General features: G+C 35.3%; 2 protein-coding genes across 2 annotated transcripts; both read right to left on the minus strand.

Moving 5' to 3' along the window:
• Nucleotides 1–66: 66 nt before the first annotated feature.
• On the minus strand, nt 67–9764 carry LOC135684423 (uncharacterized). The gene is made up of 10 exons (XM_065199983.2): nt 9554–9764; nt 7784–7876; nt 7012–7185; nt 6167–6323; nt 5252–5435; nt 4891–4989; nt 3996–4173; nt 3142–3185; nt 2329–2432; nt 67–1758 (listed from the first exon to the last, which is right to left on the minus strand). The coding sequence occupies exons 1-10, from the start codon at nt 9672–9674 to the stop codon at nt 1614–1616; spliced, it is 1299 nt and encodes a 432-aa protein (XP_065056055.1). The 5' UTR covers nt 9675–9764; the 3' UTR covers nt 67–1613.
• Nucleotides 9765–10419: 655 nt separating this feature from the next.
• Nucleotides 10420–17415, minus strand: LOC135684426 (replication factor C subunit 4). The gene is made up of 13 exons (XM_065199987.2): nt 17255–17415; nt 16942–17100; nt 16085–16145; nt 15568–15626; nt 15190–15259; nt 14899–14972; nt 14226–14346; nt 13704–13748; nt 13204–13284; nt 12193–12273; nt 11940–11984; nt 11472–11543; nt 10420–10718 (listed from the first exon to the last, which is right to left on the minus strand). The coding sequence occupies exons 1-13, from the start codon at nt 17359–17361 to the stop codon at nt 10623–10625; spliced, it is 1071 nt and encodes a 356-aa protein (XP_065056059.2). The 5' UTR covers nt 17362–17415; the 3' UTR covers nt 10420–10622.
• Between the last annotated feature and the right edge of the window lie 51 nt (nt 17416–17466).

Genomic DNA, 17466 nt, shown 5'->3' on the forward strand with positions numbered 1-17466 from the left:
CGGAATTTTTAAAACCTGTCAAAGAAATTTCTTATGATAGAAGTTTGCCAATTTTCAAGATGCCTACAGAAAATTGAAATAGAATGACAGTTACAAAAGAACTGGTAGAAGCTGGGAATACATTCCGGCGTCCCTGCTTATGCTTCACTTTTTGCATACTATACCAGAAGCAGCAGTCTCTCTGAACATCCTGTGGTATTAGAAATTTCATGATATATTTCGTTATCACTGTAATAGAACATTACTTCTAGCCGCTGCTAGCAAGCCACTACTTTCTTTTCGTTCGCCACCATCTTGACAAAAACCCCTTACAACATTTGCTTACATATCGATCAATTCGATCTTTTGACGAATACGTATGTAGATCTTCAAAAGGCCAGAGAAAGAAAAAGTTTTGAGGAAATTCATAAAAAGGTTTTCGAAAATGCTGTCTTTGAAAAATGCAAAAGATTTTTTAAAACACATTCGCATCTGAATTCGAAACTTTCCGGACAGTTTCGTGACGGGAACGTTTAAAGAAGAGACTTGAGAAACCCAATGAGGTATTCTATTCAATTTATTGGAGAAATCAAATATCTCGTGGAAAATAGCACAGTTTTCAGTGAAAGGCAACTTTGGCAAAAAATTCATTCTATTCCCGGTGATTCGGAGAGAGATACAAATTAACAAAAGTTTTAATGCATAAAACTCTTTTGCCATGCTTTACATACAATTCACATAGAATAATAAAATATCTAGCACTGAAAAACTTCTTGAATTTTATTTTTCTTTACTTCTTCATATGATGGTCAAACTTAAATGCTAAATTTAATTCATAAAAAATTACAAATTTCAGAATTAAAAATTCAAATCTAAAATAACCGATTGCGATCGAAAACAAGACAAATTCTAGTCAGTTTTAAGCAAAGACAAACGTAGCTCAAATAATAACTTTTGCTCTCCTACTTTGCCTGGAGCTAGCATCTTAGAAAAAGCATCTAAATTTGTCAGATCTTCATAATGATTGGGCTTGTGCAAACATCACTTTTGCCTAAATGCCTAAATAAATTTAAGCTAAGATATGATGCTGGAGAAATTAAAGGGTTGTCGTATGATATTGAGATTATCTTTTCACAGGTGCATAGATCAATTGAGCTGCAAGGTTTTGGAGGGGGACTGAGATAAAAGGAGAACGTGTCTCAGAAAAAGGGTAATCTTCCAATAGTTCTAGAGATGTCACTCTACGAAAAGGCACATGCCACTGGTTCTCCACGGTGAAGAATTACTTTGAAAGTAGTACGGGCTACCAGGTTCATTTAGTGCAAAAATGCAGAAAATTATTCCGTCCTACTCCTTGACCTCTTTATGACTACCGGCAACTTATGTACAGGGTTTTCCAAATTACTGATTGGGACAAGCATACCTGGCCAAAAAAGTCTCAGTTTAACTATACCTTTAATTCATCGCATATTGAAATAATAGACAAATGTGTTACAGTCAATTTCTTGTCAATGTGAGGGCACTACCAGGAAATGGGCATCTTAAAAGGAAAAGAGGTATTGCAAAAAAATGCTCTTTAGTAGGAAGCTCGTTTGAAAACCATGCTGCAGTCAAGCTCAACAAAGTCAATTTGATCACAAACGGCTTACAATCTGATCAGTATCATCTTGCCATCCACAAAGCTCGTCAGCAATGATATTGAGGCGATCTTGTCCCCAAATAACTGGCTGGTCGTCGACTTGAAAAGAAGGAACACCGCACAAACCAAGAGATATTGCCCTACAAAAAATAATCACCTTTTCTGAAGAAGGGGATCGATTAAGAAAAACATACGATAGATGCAATTACACTGTAAATGTTGACACGTGCTTAACATTGTGCTGAAAATATGATACAGGATTTTCAACCTATCCTAAATGTCATCATTATCAATTCTCTCTTACTAGCTAATTCTCCAAGAATGAATTGTGATGTATCTGGTATATCATTTGATCCAATAAAAAGACACGTTTCTTTTAACTACTGGGGAGAAATGGAAGGTATAACGTCATAATAAGTTAGCAACAAAAATTAGTAGACTTCAAACTATTCATTCACCATATCTCACCCATCTTTCAACAGATTTGACTGATTTTTAAATTTATTTAATGTCATCAATTCTACTGTCAATTCTACAAATAGACTTGAGGTGACGTCAGTCTTATACACATGGGGATCTAGACATAGGGAAAAGAAAAGGGCATGTGAGGTAGGTGTATGCTTGTTAATACGATCGTACACAGTAACAAAGTGTTTCTTGAGAAGAGATACGACACAAAACATGCATGCCCCATTATATGGTAAACTAACCTTTCCGTATTTTCTCTAAGCTTATCCTTGATTTCTTGAGACCGTGCTGCACTGAAAAGTTCCTCTGGATCACATCCTGCAGATTTCACAACTTCAGCTAGTACCTAAATCAAGAAAACTTTTCGTTTTTAATCTGTTGAGTAACCAAGTAGTATATGATACCACAACAACCCAAAACGTCAATTGAATGTACACATTGTCATCTTAAAACGTTGCATATCAGATTTGATAAAATTCATAAAGCCCGCATCTCAAATATGCCCCTTCCTATAATAAGCCAGACGAATAGAGTAGAAAATAAACAATTGATTACAAGATCTTTACAATATTTATTGTATTAGAACTAATATGACCATCCTGTTCTATAATAACAAGATAACCGTCCTGTTCCATACACCGAAAGCGTGGCGCAGGCCACGAAAGCGGTAGAAAAATTATATGTTGTGGTTTCATATAATTTAAGCTAAGGGCGTTTTTGCTCATCTTTAGCCAGTTTTTTTTCTAAGCTCCCTCTCTTCACCATGATTTTTGAATAAGCCCCAGAACGTGACCATAAAAATTAAGGCAAGACAAGTCTTACAATAAGAGCCACTACATGCAAAGTGCAATGTAGTGCTGCAAAATTGTGCAGTTGCAAAAAAAATATATGAAATTTGGGCAAGAGCTTCAAAATTGAGAAACAAGCAAAACGAGGGAAATTTTTTCGCAAAATGGGACTTTGTTTGACGTGGCTAAAAGGCTAATGGCTAAAATGCAGTGTCCCCAGTATTGATCATGTGCAAGATAAACAGTACTAAACTATTTAGCAAATACCTCACTGTTACCAATATCCAGGTCTTTTGTCCATGCAGATTCATCTAAAATATTTGAAAAAATCTATATTTATATGAAGAACTGAAGTCTTTCCATTAAATTGATTTTTCTTCATGTAATGCAAGCGCTAACTACTAAAGTGTGTAAATTTGCATTATATGTGAGTGAAATCAAAACTTGTATGATGGCTTAAATACCAACAAACCAAGATAGAGGGATTTCCTTATTGCTGGATATAAAAATTCATAATGGTAATAATAGCGAGTTGAGAGGCTTGATTCTAGATGAAGTTTAAAAGCACATACGTGAGCAAATACTATGCTAACAATTTAATATTACAATTTTAAACCAGAATCTTCCACAAACAGATGGAAAAAAGACAATCGACACAGCCTTACCTAGGAAGTAAATTATCATTTTCTGACAAAAAATTTTTCTACAAATTTATGTTACTATCTGACATTCAATACTGATAGCGCGTCGAGCAGCCAAAGATCTTCTTAAAAATTGTTGCCATTGTTTCCCGTGATTTCATCCAGTAATACCTCACAATACCTACAATGCTTGCCAAAAGTCCTGGTACACTAACGTCAGTTTCCAAGGGCAAATTCAGCCATTCCCCATCCCACCTTTGAACAATTGTTTAGGGGGGAAGGGGGTACGGAAATAGGAGTATCCGGAAAAAGAACACAACGCGAATTGCTGGGTGTTTCAAGTACTTTTGGCAATGTTTGTACCCATTATGATCTCTTTAAGGCCATAATTAGCTGCAACATGCTACAGAGAAGACAATCAAGGATTCAAGCTTATTCAAGCTATGAAAAAAGGCGCAAAATTTAGTAGCAAAAACTTACAAACAGCCGTCCTTAGCTCGTCTTTGGAGTTTGCAATGGTCATCCGCAAGGCCATTAGGGACTTATGTGGAAATCCGCTTGGGAATTTGAAGTTATTGATAGATAGGTACTTGCACCATTCGCCGAAGTCGTCCATCACATACTTGATTTTTGCTTCTCCTTCCCTTGACATTGGAACCTAAGGAAAAACAAATGACTAATTAATTTGTGCACTGACTTCAGTTAAGAAAAGCTAGCACTGACTCAAGCCTTGTTGATGAATCGTCGAATCGTTTAGTTTCCAATGGTTTTGAAAACAAACATAAAAAAGGTCTTCAATGGTTCCTGTGTGTTATTGTCACTAAAATAGTGCAGTATCAGTGCTTTCTGGCCCGTTTGCGAAGTACAGATAACCTAGCTTACTTGGATGTAAACATAGGTCCTGCTTTTCCTATGAGTTAGTATAAGACTTATATATGTATATAAGACTTATATACAAGTTGCCTCGCACCAAAGTCAGAAACAGATAGGTTGATCCTAATCAATTTGATTTTCCTGAAGCTCTTTGTCATATTAGGTATATCAACTAATTACTTGACAACATTTCGTAGAAATCTTATACAATGAATGTACGGTTATGGAATTAGCTGGAAACTAGCATGTCATAGCAATGTGATGATGTCAAATGTTTAAAGAGTCTAAAATTCCCCGCAACTATTGAGAATATTCAGTCATCTGATTAGCTAAAAACAATACCGTACTGGACGGCAATTTACTAGGAGCACGAGTAAGCGGGCTTCTGTCCTTGAAGACATCAAGGCATAAATACTCAAATCGGACAACCCCCGCCTAGACCCTCTCAGCTGTACTGTACACGGAAGAATCCAAAAATTAAGCTACAAACAAAATTGCGTACTTGCGGTGATCCAATGGCATTGAAAAGTGCCCCGAGCAAAATTGGAACCCATTCAACTTCTACTTGCATTGGGGAGACGCTTTCTAAAAGCGAAGAAATCTAGACGAAAGAAAGAAAAGGTACATAGATGTATCACTTCTGATCTTCAAAACAAGTAAAATTCTTGAGCTATGTTTCTTTATGGAACAATGTATCCATTGTGCAAAACAAAACAGTCTCGTAAATTTAAAAATCTAAGAAACAGTTCGGCTTGGCTTCTTGAATCGAGCAAATTTCTTCTAAATCTCTTAGATTTTACTCAATGATGGAGCATATCAATAACAACCAACCGAATTGCGAAATAAATAAAGAACTTTCTTACACGTCTTTGCGCAATAAAGCACCATGGACTTGCAAAATCGTGGAAAATTCTGAGCTTTCGTTTAGTCAATGGTTGTTGGGGTGAACTGACAAGTCGATAAGGAGATGCATCAATCTTGCCTAGTTCCTTTTCCAAGAAATGCAGACGATCACATCCAAAGTAAAGGCGGTTATTCACCCAGAAACTAAAGAAGAAATTGATTTTTGATAAACTTACATTAAATAAATTGTCTTTTAGCAACTACAATGAAGCCTTTTCTACAGGAAACCTTCCAATAACAGACATGAACAGGGAAAAAAATTTATCTTAAAAATCTTGCATTTAACAGATTATATACGTAACATAAAGTTGGTTGACAGTACCTCTCCCCACAACAGTGACTCTGATCACATAATTGTCTCCTCTATGGAGTTTACACTGTATATGTATGTAAATGTACACTCATTTTTTTATAAGAACAATTTTATAAGAAAACGAGCCTCCAAACAGGTCAAAAGTTAAGAACGAATTAAGAACAAGCTGAGCTTCTGCAAAATGCAATTTTGAACTACGTTTTTTCTCAAAATCGAGAATTTTTAGCGATGTGTGGGTTCTTTTGTCGGTGAATATTCAAATTTGTTAGCAAATTAAGGTTGTCTCACTCACTTTGTTGGCACATGAGGCCTGAACACCTCCTTAGAGCGAAAAAGCTAGCAATAGCACTGCTTACACCCTCTTAATTTAAGAACAAATTAAGAACAATCCAGCCTCAGATTTTCGAAAAAATCAACTTAACTTAAATTTACTGGTTCTTATAAAAAAAAGAGTGTAAACTGGGATGTCTTCTACGATCTACGAATTTCTTCAGTTTCGTTAATTGAGGGATGCTAGAAATGCAAAAAGCCAACAAAAACTACCATACTGATTCAATAATACCTTGGAACACCAAACGCTCCTCTTTTGACTGCCTCGTTTGTATTTTCAAATAGAATTTCTTTTCCAGAAGGATCAACTCCATTTACAACAGCTGCAACATCTACATCCCAATCTAGTTTTGCTACTTCTGACTGAAGGATGCTTTCATCAGAGATATCTAAACATCAAGCATGATAATGCAGTTTCAACTTGGTAGAGAGTATATTCACTTTTAAAACCTTCTCTCTGCGGTATCATCAAAATTAGTTATAGGCAAGAAAAATCAAGGAAAATAAAAAAATTAAATCTCAAAACAATGATCCTTAAATTTAGGAAAAATAAATAATTTATAATAAATGTGATTGTAAAATACAGGAAATACAGCAAAACCATAATCTGTGCATGGATTTTTTTTACAAAAATGTTTTGTTCAGTGGAGTAGCTAAATATGCCAATAAAAAATAATTGTTTGCCCATCTTAGGCTTTTATCAAATCAAACGTTCCTTGAACAATGTTCAGTGACTAGAAAAAGTGGTCAAATGAATGGATTTTACAAAATTAATACTTTATGCTGGACATTGCTCTTTGAAATGTTAAGCTATTTGTGTTTGGCTTTATATTCCATCTTAAACACAGACTACGAATAGAAACTTGATAGAAGATGAATATCTCACAATTATTTGAAGTTTTTAATAAACAGCAGTCTTTATGATGTGATGATGTGAGATGTTTGTAATGCAAGATCCTTTAAATGACATTAAACTCCTATAGGAGCCCAATCATATTCATTTCATTTGAATGATACTTGCCTTCTCCCTAAATCAAATTCGCTGCTAACGAAAGAACAAAAGGATTTTTAACAAACCTTTCTTCTCAGCCCAGAGAGCATGGTAAAGCCGATGGGTAAGATTCTTTCTTTTTTCACCATTTTCATCCTCACATGCAGCAAGTAATCTCATTGGTTTTAATGTACTCAGATCTGGCATACTTTTGAAGGGCATAGCTGGGACATTATGCCTTCTGTAAAGCCTCATTAGATCTAAAATAAAGGATTTATAATTCCATTAAAACTTGCATGCTTATGTGAAAAAAAAAGAATTTTTTAATTGAAAAAAATGAAGGTGATAGAATTAGTCATTGGAAAGATATGGATAGCAAAAAATTCATTTTCCACACAGAGCTTCCATATATCTTTTTCAATATATTGGAAAGTAGCCTCATATGCTAAAATGCAAATGCATCTCACAGGATGCAGGAGAGAAGGAAAGTTAATCTGTTTAGGGGCCATGCTGTTAAGATGTCCCTGATATGCAGAAAGTATATCTGATCTGTGGCAGGTAAAGGCAACAACTATCCTAAATACCTACAATCCCGGACAAAAAGGTTATGCAACAATTCTTTTATAAATGATTTTCTGCATAATTGCCCTCAAAATCAGTGGATTTTGGGGGGAAGGGGTAGGGTGTTTTTACAATAAATGACAATAACAGGGAATATCTCCTAACTTTTGTTCAGGATTGTAGTATGCTAAGTTTCATTTTAAGCTTTCATCAAAAAGGGGTAACATCACAAAAAAATACCTCTGTATTCTTTTATTTAACTTATAATGGATTGCAGAAGTTGTAAATGTGTTGTACCTTTGCCAAGAACAAGACGCTTTGCTGGATTCATAGTTTCATATGCTTTTGTAGCCTGCTGCTCTTTCTGCTTTGTTGCCTTGTAAATTCCACCTAATAGAAAAACAATAGTGATTAAGAGCTTTCCTTTACAAAATCTAAGTTTGTTCTGGAAAACCACAGTACACAACATCATTTTGGTCCTCTTCCAAGAATACTGATGTGAAAGCTTCATTTACAGCATTTGCTTTTTCCTTGTCAGAACCTACATGCTTATTTAGTGAATCTATGTCCGCAATATTTTCAGAGAAATCGGTCCTGGTTTCTGTGTACTTCTAGAACATCTTTGGGTGTACTTAATCATGTTCTTTAGGATAGTATTTTAAAATTTGCTACTGCCTTGCAATTTGTCTTTGTCACTTCAATTTGATGTTTGCAACGATTTTTGTAACAAATACCAAATTTTTTCTGTAGCCAGCACCTGTACTTTTCATCATATTGCTCAGTGTTTCATTGTTAATCCAAATTAGCTGGACCTTGCCTTTGCCAGTACCTTTAAATTTAGGTAAGAAATGGTCACATAATCCAACTACTTTATTTCTATTAAAGGTCGCACATCTTGCTTTCAAACATAGACCCCCAATCCACCCTAGAGATCTCTCTTCTTAAATTACCATAGTTGCCCTTGTCATACTGAAAGCCATTTAAGTTTTCTTTGCTCCACTGCTTGTTAGCTTGAGCCAAAAAGAATTGTTGCACGATCAATCTTTACATAATGGTGGGCCAATAGAGTACCAAAGTGATGATGTTACAAAGTCTTGATGTTTCAGCTTATGCGGTCAAATTTAAGAAATTCTAAAAAAAAGATTTTGATGATGTCACACTTAGGTACACGAATTATCTTCAACCAAGCCAATAAAGTCATGTATACATACCTGTGAAATCTTTTGCTTAAGCACTTTGGAGCAAGTGTTACATGATTTTGGTGATTTTTAAGTCTAAGGGGTTTTTTTCTCTCCCTTGCAATGTGTTTTTTAATATGCTTGTTTTACACAAATTGTAGAATTTCAAGCACTCAATATCCAAACAATTGGGAGCTTGTTTGCTAACTGGTGAAAATGTAATTAATTGTTTAGTTGGACGGTATAATTTTGAATATTCTGACAAAATATTGAAATTCAGAACTGTAAAAGGTTGTTCAACATAAGTTTGCAAAAAATAGTTCTCAAAAACTTCAGTGAACATTTGTATGAGATAATGTTTTTCATTATTTGGTGTACAAATCGTGCTTACATTGTGCTGTTTACATTGTGGTTCATCCTATATTTGTTTCAACGGATGAAAAAATATATAGGTTTCTTATGGTTTAATTACCGTTTTATACACAAACCTATATGTTTCATATGCAAAATTTTATGGTAAGACATCACAGTAGCTTGACAATGAATAAACTCATGTACATTCTACTAAAGTCATGTATATATTGAGCATCTTTGCTCGCAGCTCAAATGAGCTTAGTTCACATGTCGCAGCTGATAGTGTGCTGTTACTCATCGTTTGTGTTTTCCAACCTGGTTCCATGCCCCTGCCCCCAAACTCGCTGCCCCCCGGTGGCGCGGGCCCTGAGAGGTCTTTGCATTTTGACATAATTGGAGCATCCCCTTCAACACTTCAGCAACAAAAAGTCTTTCCAAGTTCAAAATCAATTATTCTTTCTCTAATTTTTTAAACAGATAACGCTTTTACGCAATAAACAAAATTTATAAATGATGCAAATCGAAATACATTAACCTAAAAGAACGGGTCTCCATCTTATTTTCGCACCAACATTTTCTGCAAGCCCTTCGATAAGTCTTGATGCCAGGTATGCGTACGGACATATAACATCATAATAAAATACAAACTCCTTCATTTCAATTATGTATTGGCTCTTTATCAGCACAGAAAGCAAAACTGTGTGTGGAATGTTGATCAAAAAAGTTGATCAAAGTTCACCAGAAAAGCAGCAGCAGCAACAACAAAAACAACCCCCCATAGTTTCCAATATCATATCACATTCACAGCAGAAACATCGGAACACCGCTAGATATGGCAGAAAAATCCTCGTTTTTGACATGAAATTTTTAGGGGAGTTTCACAACTTTGTTAAAAATTACTTTATTGAGTACTTCAGCCTCAATTTGTTTTAATGTCTTCTTAACCTTTGAATATTTTAGGGTCGTGTTCTTACATAAAAGAGTGCAGAAGAAAAGCATCAAAATCACAAATCAAGATTAGTAAAAATATGTTGCAAGTAATACTAAATATTTAACCTTTTTATTTTCCGTTAATTTCAGGAATTGCTTCAATAATCTTTTTAGAAAATCTTTTCGTTTACGCATATTTGTGAACAAAATTTGCCTCACGACTTTTATACAGGGCAGGAATTTAAGAAAATATATTTAGGGATTAACTGCCACACTGGGGGTATTTTTGCCACAGATGCCCATTCTTTATAACAGACTGCGGCCAATTTCAGAACATAACATGTAGCATTTGGGGACCTTTATGTAATTTTGATGCTGGTAAGAAGGTTATTCGATATATTAGTATTATATTTCGGCGCGGAAGATAGGAGACTTTTTAAGATGGTTGTCAAAAATAAATGAGACTTAGTATTTACACAAAAATATACGTATGTATTTGAATAACTACATAATTGCCGTCAAAAATTCTTGCAGATATTCTGAAATACATCTCAAGTCTGCTTGCTTCAATGGCTTAGTTGTTATATCTTCACAACTGTTCGTGGCAGAGCGTTATCAGTTCTTTGAATATTGCCAGAGGGAAGATAAGATCGCGTTGCTTGAGCCAAGATTCATCAACGGCTGCTGCATACTTGTTCCATAACGACTGTCATAAGTGCCATGATCTGTAGATATTCATCTGCGCCATCACATAAACATTTGTCACATTCCTAAACAAAATATAATCATCAGCACCCCCTTCTAAACATTTTAAAAATTGTAATGGATAATATTTATCTACGACACTACCGAGCATCCCTGCCAATGAACAGCAGGAGGGATAAGCGGAGAGTGGTCCCCTTGCAATCGTGGCATTTTGCAAAATTCTTCATTTTGCTATAGTTTTGCCGTTTTTCCTGGCACTTTTCCCCCTTGCCCATCTTAAATGTAAGATTCACTGGACAGCAGACCATTGTTCCTCAAAAACGTTATTAACTATAGAGTTATAGAATCATACATAATCATAGCAATAGAATTAAACTGGAGATGAATGAGCCTCTTCTCCAATTCAAGTTCACCCCTAACATTGAATAAAAATATCGTTCGGAGGCAAGAGGGGGAAGCCATTGACATTCTGGAAAATTTAGTGTAGTGTACCAAGTCTTTTAGCAGGGACTGGAACTCAGAAATCTTAAACACTGTTGATACAAACATATAAAGTTTACAGACACTAAAGGCATCTCTAGATAGAAGGTTGATACCAAGGGAACAAATTATCTAGAATAAAGTAATAAATTTTTTCAAATTCAACTTCCACCTAATTATCTTTCATTTCCAGTTGGTAATATGAGAGCAAATTACACCGAGAGCAGTTCTAAAGAAAGGACCTGACGTATTCAAGATTTGAGACAGGATTTGTTATCAAAAATCTATACACAAATAGCTTCGTGGCCTAGAAAACAAGAATCTTCGACAATGCATACCGCAATTTTTTCCATGATGACTGATTTTTGATTGTCATTGATACTTTCCATGTTAATGATATGATCATGAATCTGCAGGTAAAAAGTAAAGTGTAAAGTCCATATCTGAGAAAGAAACTTAAAGATTTACATAAATGGCAATTCAAGCCAAAGATATTCCTTCAATGAATCAGGGATAGTGTGATAGGTAGATAGTGTGACTTCATATCAATAGTAAAAATCCCCTTCCTTCTCCCTTTTGAAACTCTTAGTTTTCTTCCGTACATGCAACCGACGCTGAGTTTTTCTACAAAAACCCTCCGCAAACAAGAAAGTTTGAAAAGACAGCTTTGTCGTTTGCAGAGGGTGAGAAGATACTATAGACTTTGTTACAGGGAATTTCATTTCATTAGCTGGTTAAATGCAATACAGTTGTATGCGAAACAACGACAAAGAAGTTGCATAGTGCTTGTATAGCAGTTTTCTGACCTGATTGAGAAATTGCGCTCCAGAGAAACCGTTAAAAATCACATCCTAAAACGAATGGAAAAAAACAAAATGGTCTTACTAAAAACTATTTTACAAGTACAGTACAGTAAGGTCTGTAATATGTTGTTAACTCTGTATCCATACACAAATAACAGCGTGGAGCATTTTATAAAACAACTAGATTTAAATCACTTAGCTATTATTGCAATTTAAGTGTGACTAATAGATATTACGCAGTGAGGGCAATGCCTACCTTGACAGCGCTTTCGACTTTCTCGTATGAACCTGAATAGCACGTCTTTACTAATGAAGAGATAAATCTACTCGGAATAGCCTGTGGGGATGACAGTAAAAATCGTTAACTGAGTTGAAGGACATGTAACATGCAAGGAAGGATAGATAAAAGGAACGCAGCGACGAAAGAAGAAAGACAGGAAGGAATGAGATGAACATGGTAAGAGACAAGGAAAGAACGAGGGAAGGAGGGAAGAAAAGAATAAGGGAAGGAGGGAGGGAGGGAGGGAGAGAAAGAGGGAAGGAGGGAAGGACGGAAGGAGGGAAGGAGGGAATAGGGGAAGGAGGAAAGAAAAGAAGAAGGGAAGAATAGAAGGAGGGGAACGAGAAAAGCAATGAAGAGAACGAGGAAGGAGGAAAGGGTTTGCAGTGCGGAAAGAAAAAGAAATGAAGGAATGAGATCAAAATGGAAAGAGACAAGGACAGAACGAGGAAAGGAGGGAAGGAAAGGTCAAGGGAATAAGTGAAGGAGGAAAGGAAGGAAGAAGGGAAGAGGGGAAGGAGGAAAGGAAAGAAAAAGAGAAGAGGGGAAGACGGAAAGGGAAGAGGAAGGGAAAAAGTGAAGAGGGAAGGAGAGAAGAAGGGATGAAGGAGAGGAGAGGGGAAAAGAAGGATGAAGAAAGAAATGAAGAAAAAGAGAGAAAGGAGGGACAAAACGGTGAGAGGGATGAAGAAAGGAAGATCAGAATGCGGCAATGTAAGAAGGATAAAAATAAAGGGAGGAGAAAGAACGGAAAGAAAAAATAAGGGAGGGGACCAATGAAGATAAAAAGGATGGAGAAAAAAAGGAAAAAGGAAAGGAGGGAAGAAACAAATGAAGAAAGAAGTAGAGAACAATGGAAGGAGGGAAACGGAGAGAGGAGGAAGGGAAGGAATAAAAGACGGGCATAGTAATCTAGAAAACAATAAAGGCTAGAGTAACAGTCTCAAAACAACCGAAGAGGCAACAAAAGGTTTGTCTTAAACATACACCAGCTATTTCCATTATATCATCTGGAGTAATTTCCACTTCGCTTTTCAGTCTTGATGCACTCTGAAGAAACGTTATAGCCTAGAAATAAAAATGGTAGGTAACTTGTAAGCTACATTACTTTGCAGTAAATGAAGTGCAAAGCTGACCCTAAACATTTGAGAAATTCGCAACGATAAATCTACAATTCATCAACCTATAAAGAGCAAAATGAAGGTTTTATATTCTGAGTAGCATCAAAAAAACATTACACATATTTCATGCATAGTACATCAATATGCAAAGCTAAAAATTCGAATGATTGCCAAGAGAATTTTCCAATTTCAAGGCCATGATTACTTTATCTATGAGGGAGGTCGGACTTTAATTCTGTGAAAAAAGTTATGACTATCATAACGAGAGACATTAAATGAACCCTTCTAAGACCTAAAGTTTCTAATTTCCTCTCAAAATCAGTGCTAAAGTCTGGGATTCTCAAGACTATACAAAATCCAAATTACCTTTCGCATGTCACCCTCAGAAAGATTTATAAGGTCTTCAAGGCCCTTAAAAATACAAAATATGTTAGCTTCTGCTATGAGGAAAATTCTGCAGACATAAATTAAAGGTATTTTGAATATTTTTTCTTGTTACCAGATTAGGGAAAATACAAACAATGTATTTTAATTCTTTTACCAGTACACTCAAAGTTACAGTCCAGCATATGAGCTGAGAATTCAAGTCGGTGAAAATGAATTTGAATAACTAATCCTACTTCTAGGAACAAGCAATCCATTAGAGAAACTAAGCAATTGAAAGCCTTCAGTTATCTTCCTTATCACAAAACTGTATCAATAAACTACTTTAATTTCCATTCAAGACCAGTGGAATTGAAATACTTGGCACATTTGAAAACATCGAAGAGTGTTATAAAGCAGATATATTATCCAATAACATGTGATCTATAATTATTAGCTTCAGGGTTTTAGCTGAAACATGACAAAATACTGTAATGATTACTTTTTTACATGGAGCATATTTACCTCACTGCTTATTTTTACACCCTCATTGTCACAAATTCTTTGTAGTCTGGTTTTTATTATGTCTGTTGATAAAGGCTTGAAGCGGAACTTTGAGCATCGTGATGTGAGTGGTTCTATGATCCTGTGTGAGATCAATTTCCTTAGAAAACTAGCAGATAAAATAGTAAGGAAACATATATGACAGGCATTGTGAGGAGAGGTGCTCCAGTTCCATCAAGTACTTCCAAACCCACCTGGCATGTTCTTTGAGCTAGAATGATCAAGCTCCTCAGAAGGCCTGCATGCTATGTTTACTTGAATTAGACAAATATATAGGAGGTTTATTTAACTAAGGTATTTTTCAAAGTAAATTCAAATATATGCAAATGCTAGCAAGTGCAAATATCAAAGTAAGGTAGCCAGGTAACAAAGAGATAAAGCCATCAGATTGGACAGACAATAACAGGACACAATTAGCAAATAAATAATCAACAATTGAATATACTATTTTCAATATTCCAGACAACATTCAGAGCTGGGCAAAGAACTTGATTTCAAAAGAGTCACAGTTTTAACTCTGAAGGTCCTACCATCTTGAAGGATTTTTTGTATGATTTTTCAAGGATTGAAATTAACCAAAATGAATTCTTTTAAGTAAACATTCAAATTTGCAAAAGATTAGACTAGAAGTTACCTGCTAACATAATTGCAAATGAGACAAAATCTTGTTGTTTTGGATTGTCTTTCCATTGTTCTTCTTAGAGATGCCTATGAAAATAACATAAATAAAATTTCACCGAAAGCCTTTTTTCAACAAGGACCAAGGAAAAACAGTGTTTTTTAGGGATACAAGTGGTGTACCTTAGGCAACTTTTCATAAAAATGACTTTTCAGTCAATATATAAACTTTGCACTTAATCCACATATGCATAAAGTCAAAAATATCAATCATTTTTTTACTCAGCATAAAATAAATTCACATTACCTGAGCAGCTGATGTCATTGAATCTGCTTCATCAAGAATTACAATCTTGAAAGGTGGGCATGGAGTCCCACTAGAAAAAAATTAAACATCAGAAAAAGAGATAAAATACAATAAATTTCAACATTTATATTTGACAAGCTTAAATATAGAGCAATTCATTCTTCAACTAAGTTTCTGTGAAGAAGGAAAACTTTAACCTTGTTGAAAGATTGTAATCCTCAGAAAATATTGCGAATAGCATATATTATTTGCAAGGCATGTACCAGTGTAGGTAAAAGTTTTTTTATAAATATGTTCAGTTTCTTCCTTGACAAAGAAACTCAGCTAGAAACTGTTAAACTAAAAATGAAGGGAGTAGGGATTTTAAATAAGACATACTCAGTTTTTGTTGCTGAAACAGCTTGCATTGAAAATGTCTTCACTTTTTCCCTTATAACCTGACAGAAAAAAATGTTGTGTAAAATACTAGAACCATCAAATTATAAAAGCAAAACATTGCTAAACATGCATGCAGATATCATATTCACTCCGATTAAGCCCTGTGTGCTGAAGTATTGGTAAATCTTATTTTAAAACTTTCAAAGTTATAGAAACTGAAAACATCTTTCTTTAATATATTCTATATAAAAGTATTGGATTGATACTTGTCCTAAGTAGAGACTTTAGCAGTCAGCCAATCTTGTTTCTTCCCTCTTGCATATCCAAGCCAAACATGAATGCAGGTAGCAAACTTTGGTTTTATCATAAACCTTAAAAAACTGACCATAGAAAATGTAACATACTCTACTCCTGATTGATTTCATTGGAAAACTGTCAAAGTTTTGGCTTTAAGACTCTTTTTGGCACACTGGATGGCTTGGTTTTCTAAATTATCACTAGCTACTATTTGAAATACCTGGATGCCTCTTTCATCTGAAGCATTCAGTTCAAGAACACGACTTCTGTAAAGGTCCTGGCTAGAAACCAAGAAAAAAACTTGGATAAAGAAAAAGAGCAGTAAACTGTTGGATAAAGAAACAACTTTTTGCAAACATTGGATTATCGTTGCACACAAGAATAAACTAAAACTTAAGCACAGAGTCAAGATAACTACTATGTTTGGCATCTTGAGTATACTAATTTTTTCATAAGAACTCCTCTTTAAGAAACTAGTACTGGGCAGCACTGACTCTCTCAAGTTGGTGTGTGCAAGCATGTTGCCAATTAGACTTCTTTCTGTTAAGTTGTGTAAATTACCTCATGTTCTTTTTGCAAATTTTTAGGCTTGTGCCATCATCTTTCACAAATTCAGAAAGGTATTTTCTTAGCATTTTCGGTTGTTTTGAGTAAAAAAAACTTTTTGAAGAATTTCAAATCTTTTGAACTTTTTTGCAGGTCTGGGGTCATGAAATATTTCAAAAAATGCAAAGTCCTTATCTTCAAAATAAGAGCCTAAAATTCACCGAAACTTCTCCAGTGGTGTGGATAAAGGAGGTTGGTAGGGGGGGGGGGGGGCACCAGGGTGCATTCTATCCAAACCTATCTCAGGAAAAACAATTTGGGCTTTTGGTGTACCAGCCCTTGTCTTGCCTAGACTTGCTTTAAATCTTTCAATAGCACCTTGGTAAGAATCAATGTATGTTTTAAGTCTAAAATATCTTTTTAATAAATATAAGGTTGTTTTATGTATCCAGTTTCACAGCCAACTGAATTTTGAATTTCTCAGCATTTACCTACAAGAAAGTCCCAGTACCAGTTGAAAAATGCTCTTACCCAAATAGCTGTTTCGATACAGCAAGAATTGTAGATGTCTTTCCAGTTCCTGGAGGTCCATAGAACAAGAAATGTGGAAACTCGTTTGAAGAAATTGTTTTTTCAAGAACTGCAACAACTTCATCCTGGTAAGCAACATCACCAACTGTTTTAGGACGACTAGAAGAAATTTGCAATATGATTAGTGAATCATTCCGATAAATTGCATGATAATAATCGAAACTTTTGACCTATGGCTCGTTTTGAGTAAGATAATCGTTATGAGCATGGGATCGAAAACAACTTTCGGCTTATAAACGCAAGAAGAACTTACTATTTTTCCACCCATGGTATGACTTTCAACGCTACTGATTTTCCACTTGGTTCAGCTTGGGCAGCTCTCGAGGCCTCACCTCCTTTCCTTTTTGCAAAGAAATCCATGTTTCCCGCAAATAGTCCAAGACCAAATCACCTTGTTTCCTTGCAGTCGAAAAATTTCGCGCCATGATAAAACTCGTATTGGAGTTTTCAAATCATCAAATCGAG

This window comes from Rhopilema esculentum, chromosome 21, assembly GCF_057945365.1.
Source record: "Rhopilema esculentum isolate cy_ngs chromosome 21, ASM5794536v1, whole genome shotgun sequence".
Taxonomy (NCBI): domain Eukaryota; kingdom Metazoa; phylum Cnidaria; class Scyphozoa; order Rhizostomeae; family Rhizostomatidae; genus Rhopilema; species Rhopilema esculentum.

Excerpts from the sequence above, each read along its gene's own strand:
- LOC135684423 (XM_065199983.2), bottom strand. The coding sequence starts at position 9,674 with ATGAAGGAGTTTGTATTTTATTATGATGTTATATGTCCGTACGCATAC. Across the intron at positions 7,186-7,783 it reads GCGTCTTGTTCTTGGCAAAG|ATCTAATGAGGCTTTACAGA; the intron begins GTACAACACATT and ends CCTTTATTTTAG. Across the intron at positions 5,436-6,166 it reads GGAGCGTTTGGTGTTCCAAG|TTTCTGGGTGAATAACCGCC; the intron begins GTATTATTGAAT and ends TTTCTTCTTTAG.
- LOC135684426 (XM_065199987.2), bottom strand. The coding sequence starts at position 17,361 with ATGGATTTCTTTGCAAAAAGGAAAGGAGGTGAGGCCTCGAGAGCTGCC. Across the intron at positions 11,985-12,192 it reads AAGTCGAAAGCGCTGTCAAG|GATGTGATTTTTAACGGTTT; the intron begins GTAGGCATTGCC and ends CATTCGTTTTAG. Across the intron at positions 11,544-11,939 it reads GAGCGCAATTTCTCAATCAG|ATTCATGATCATATCATTAA; the intron begins GTCAGAAAACTG and ends TTTTACCTGCAG.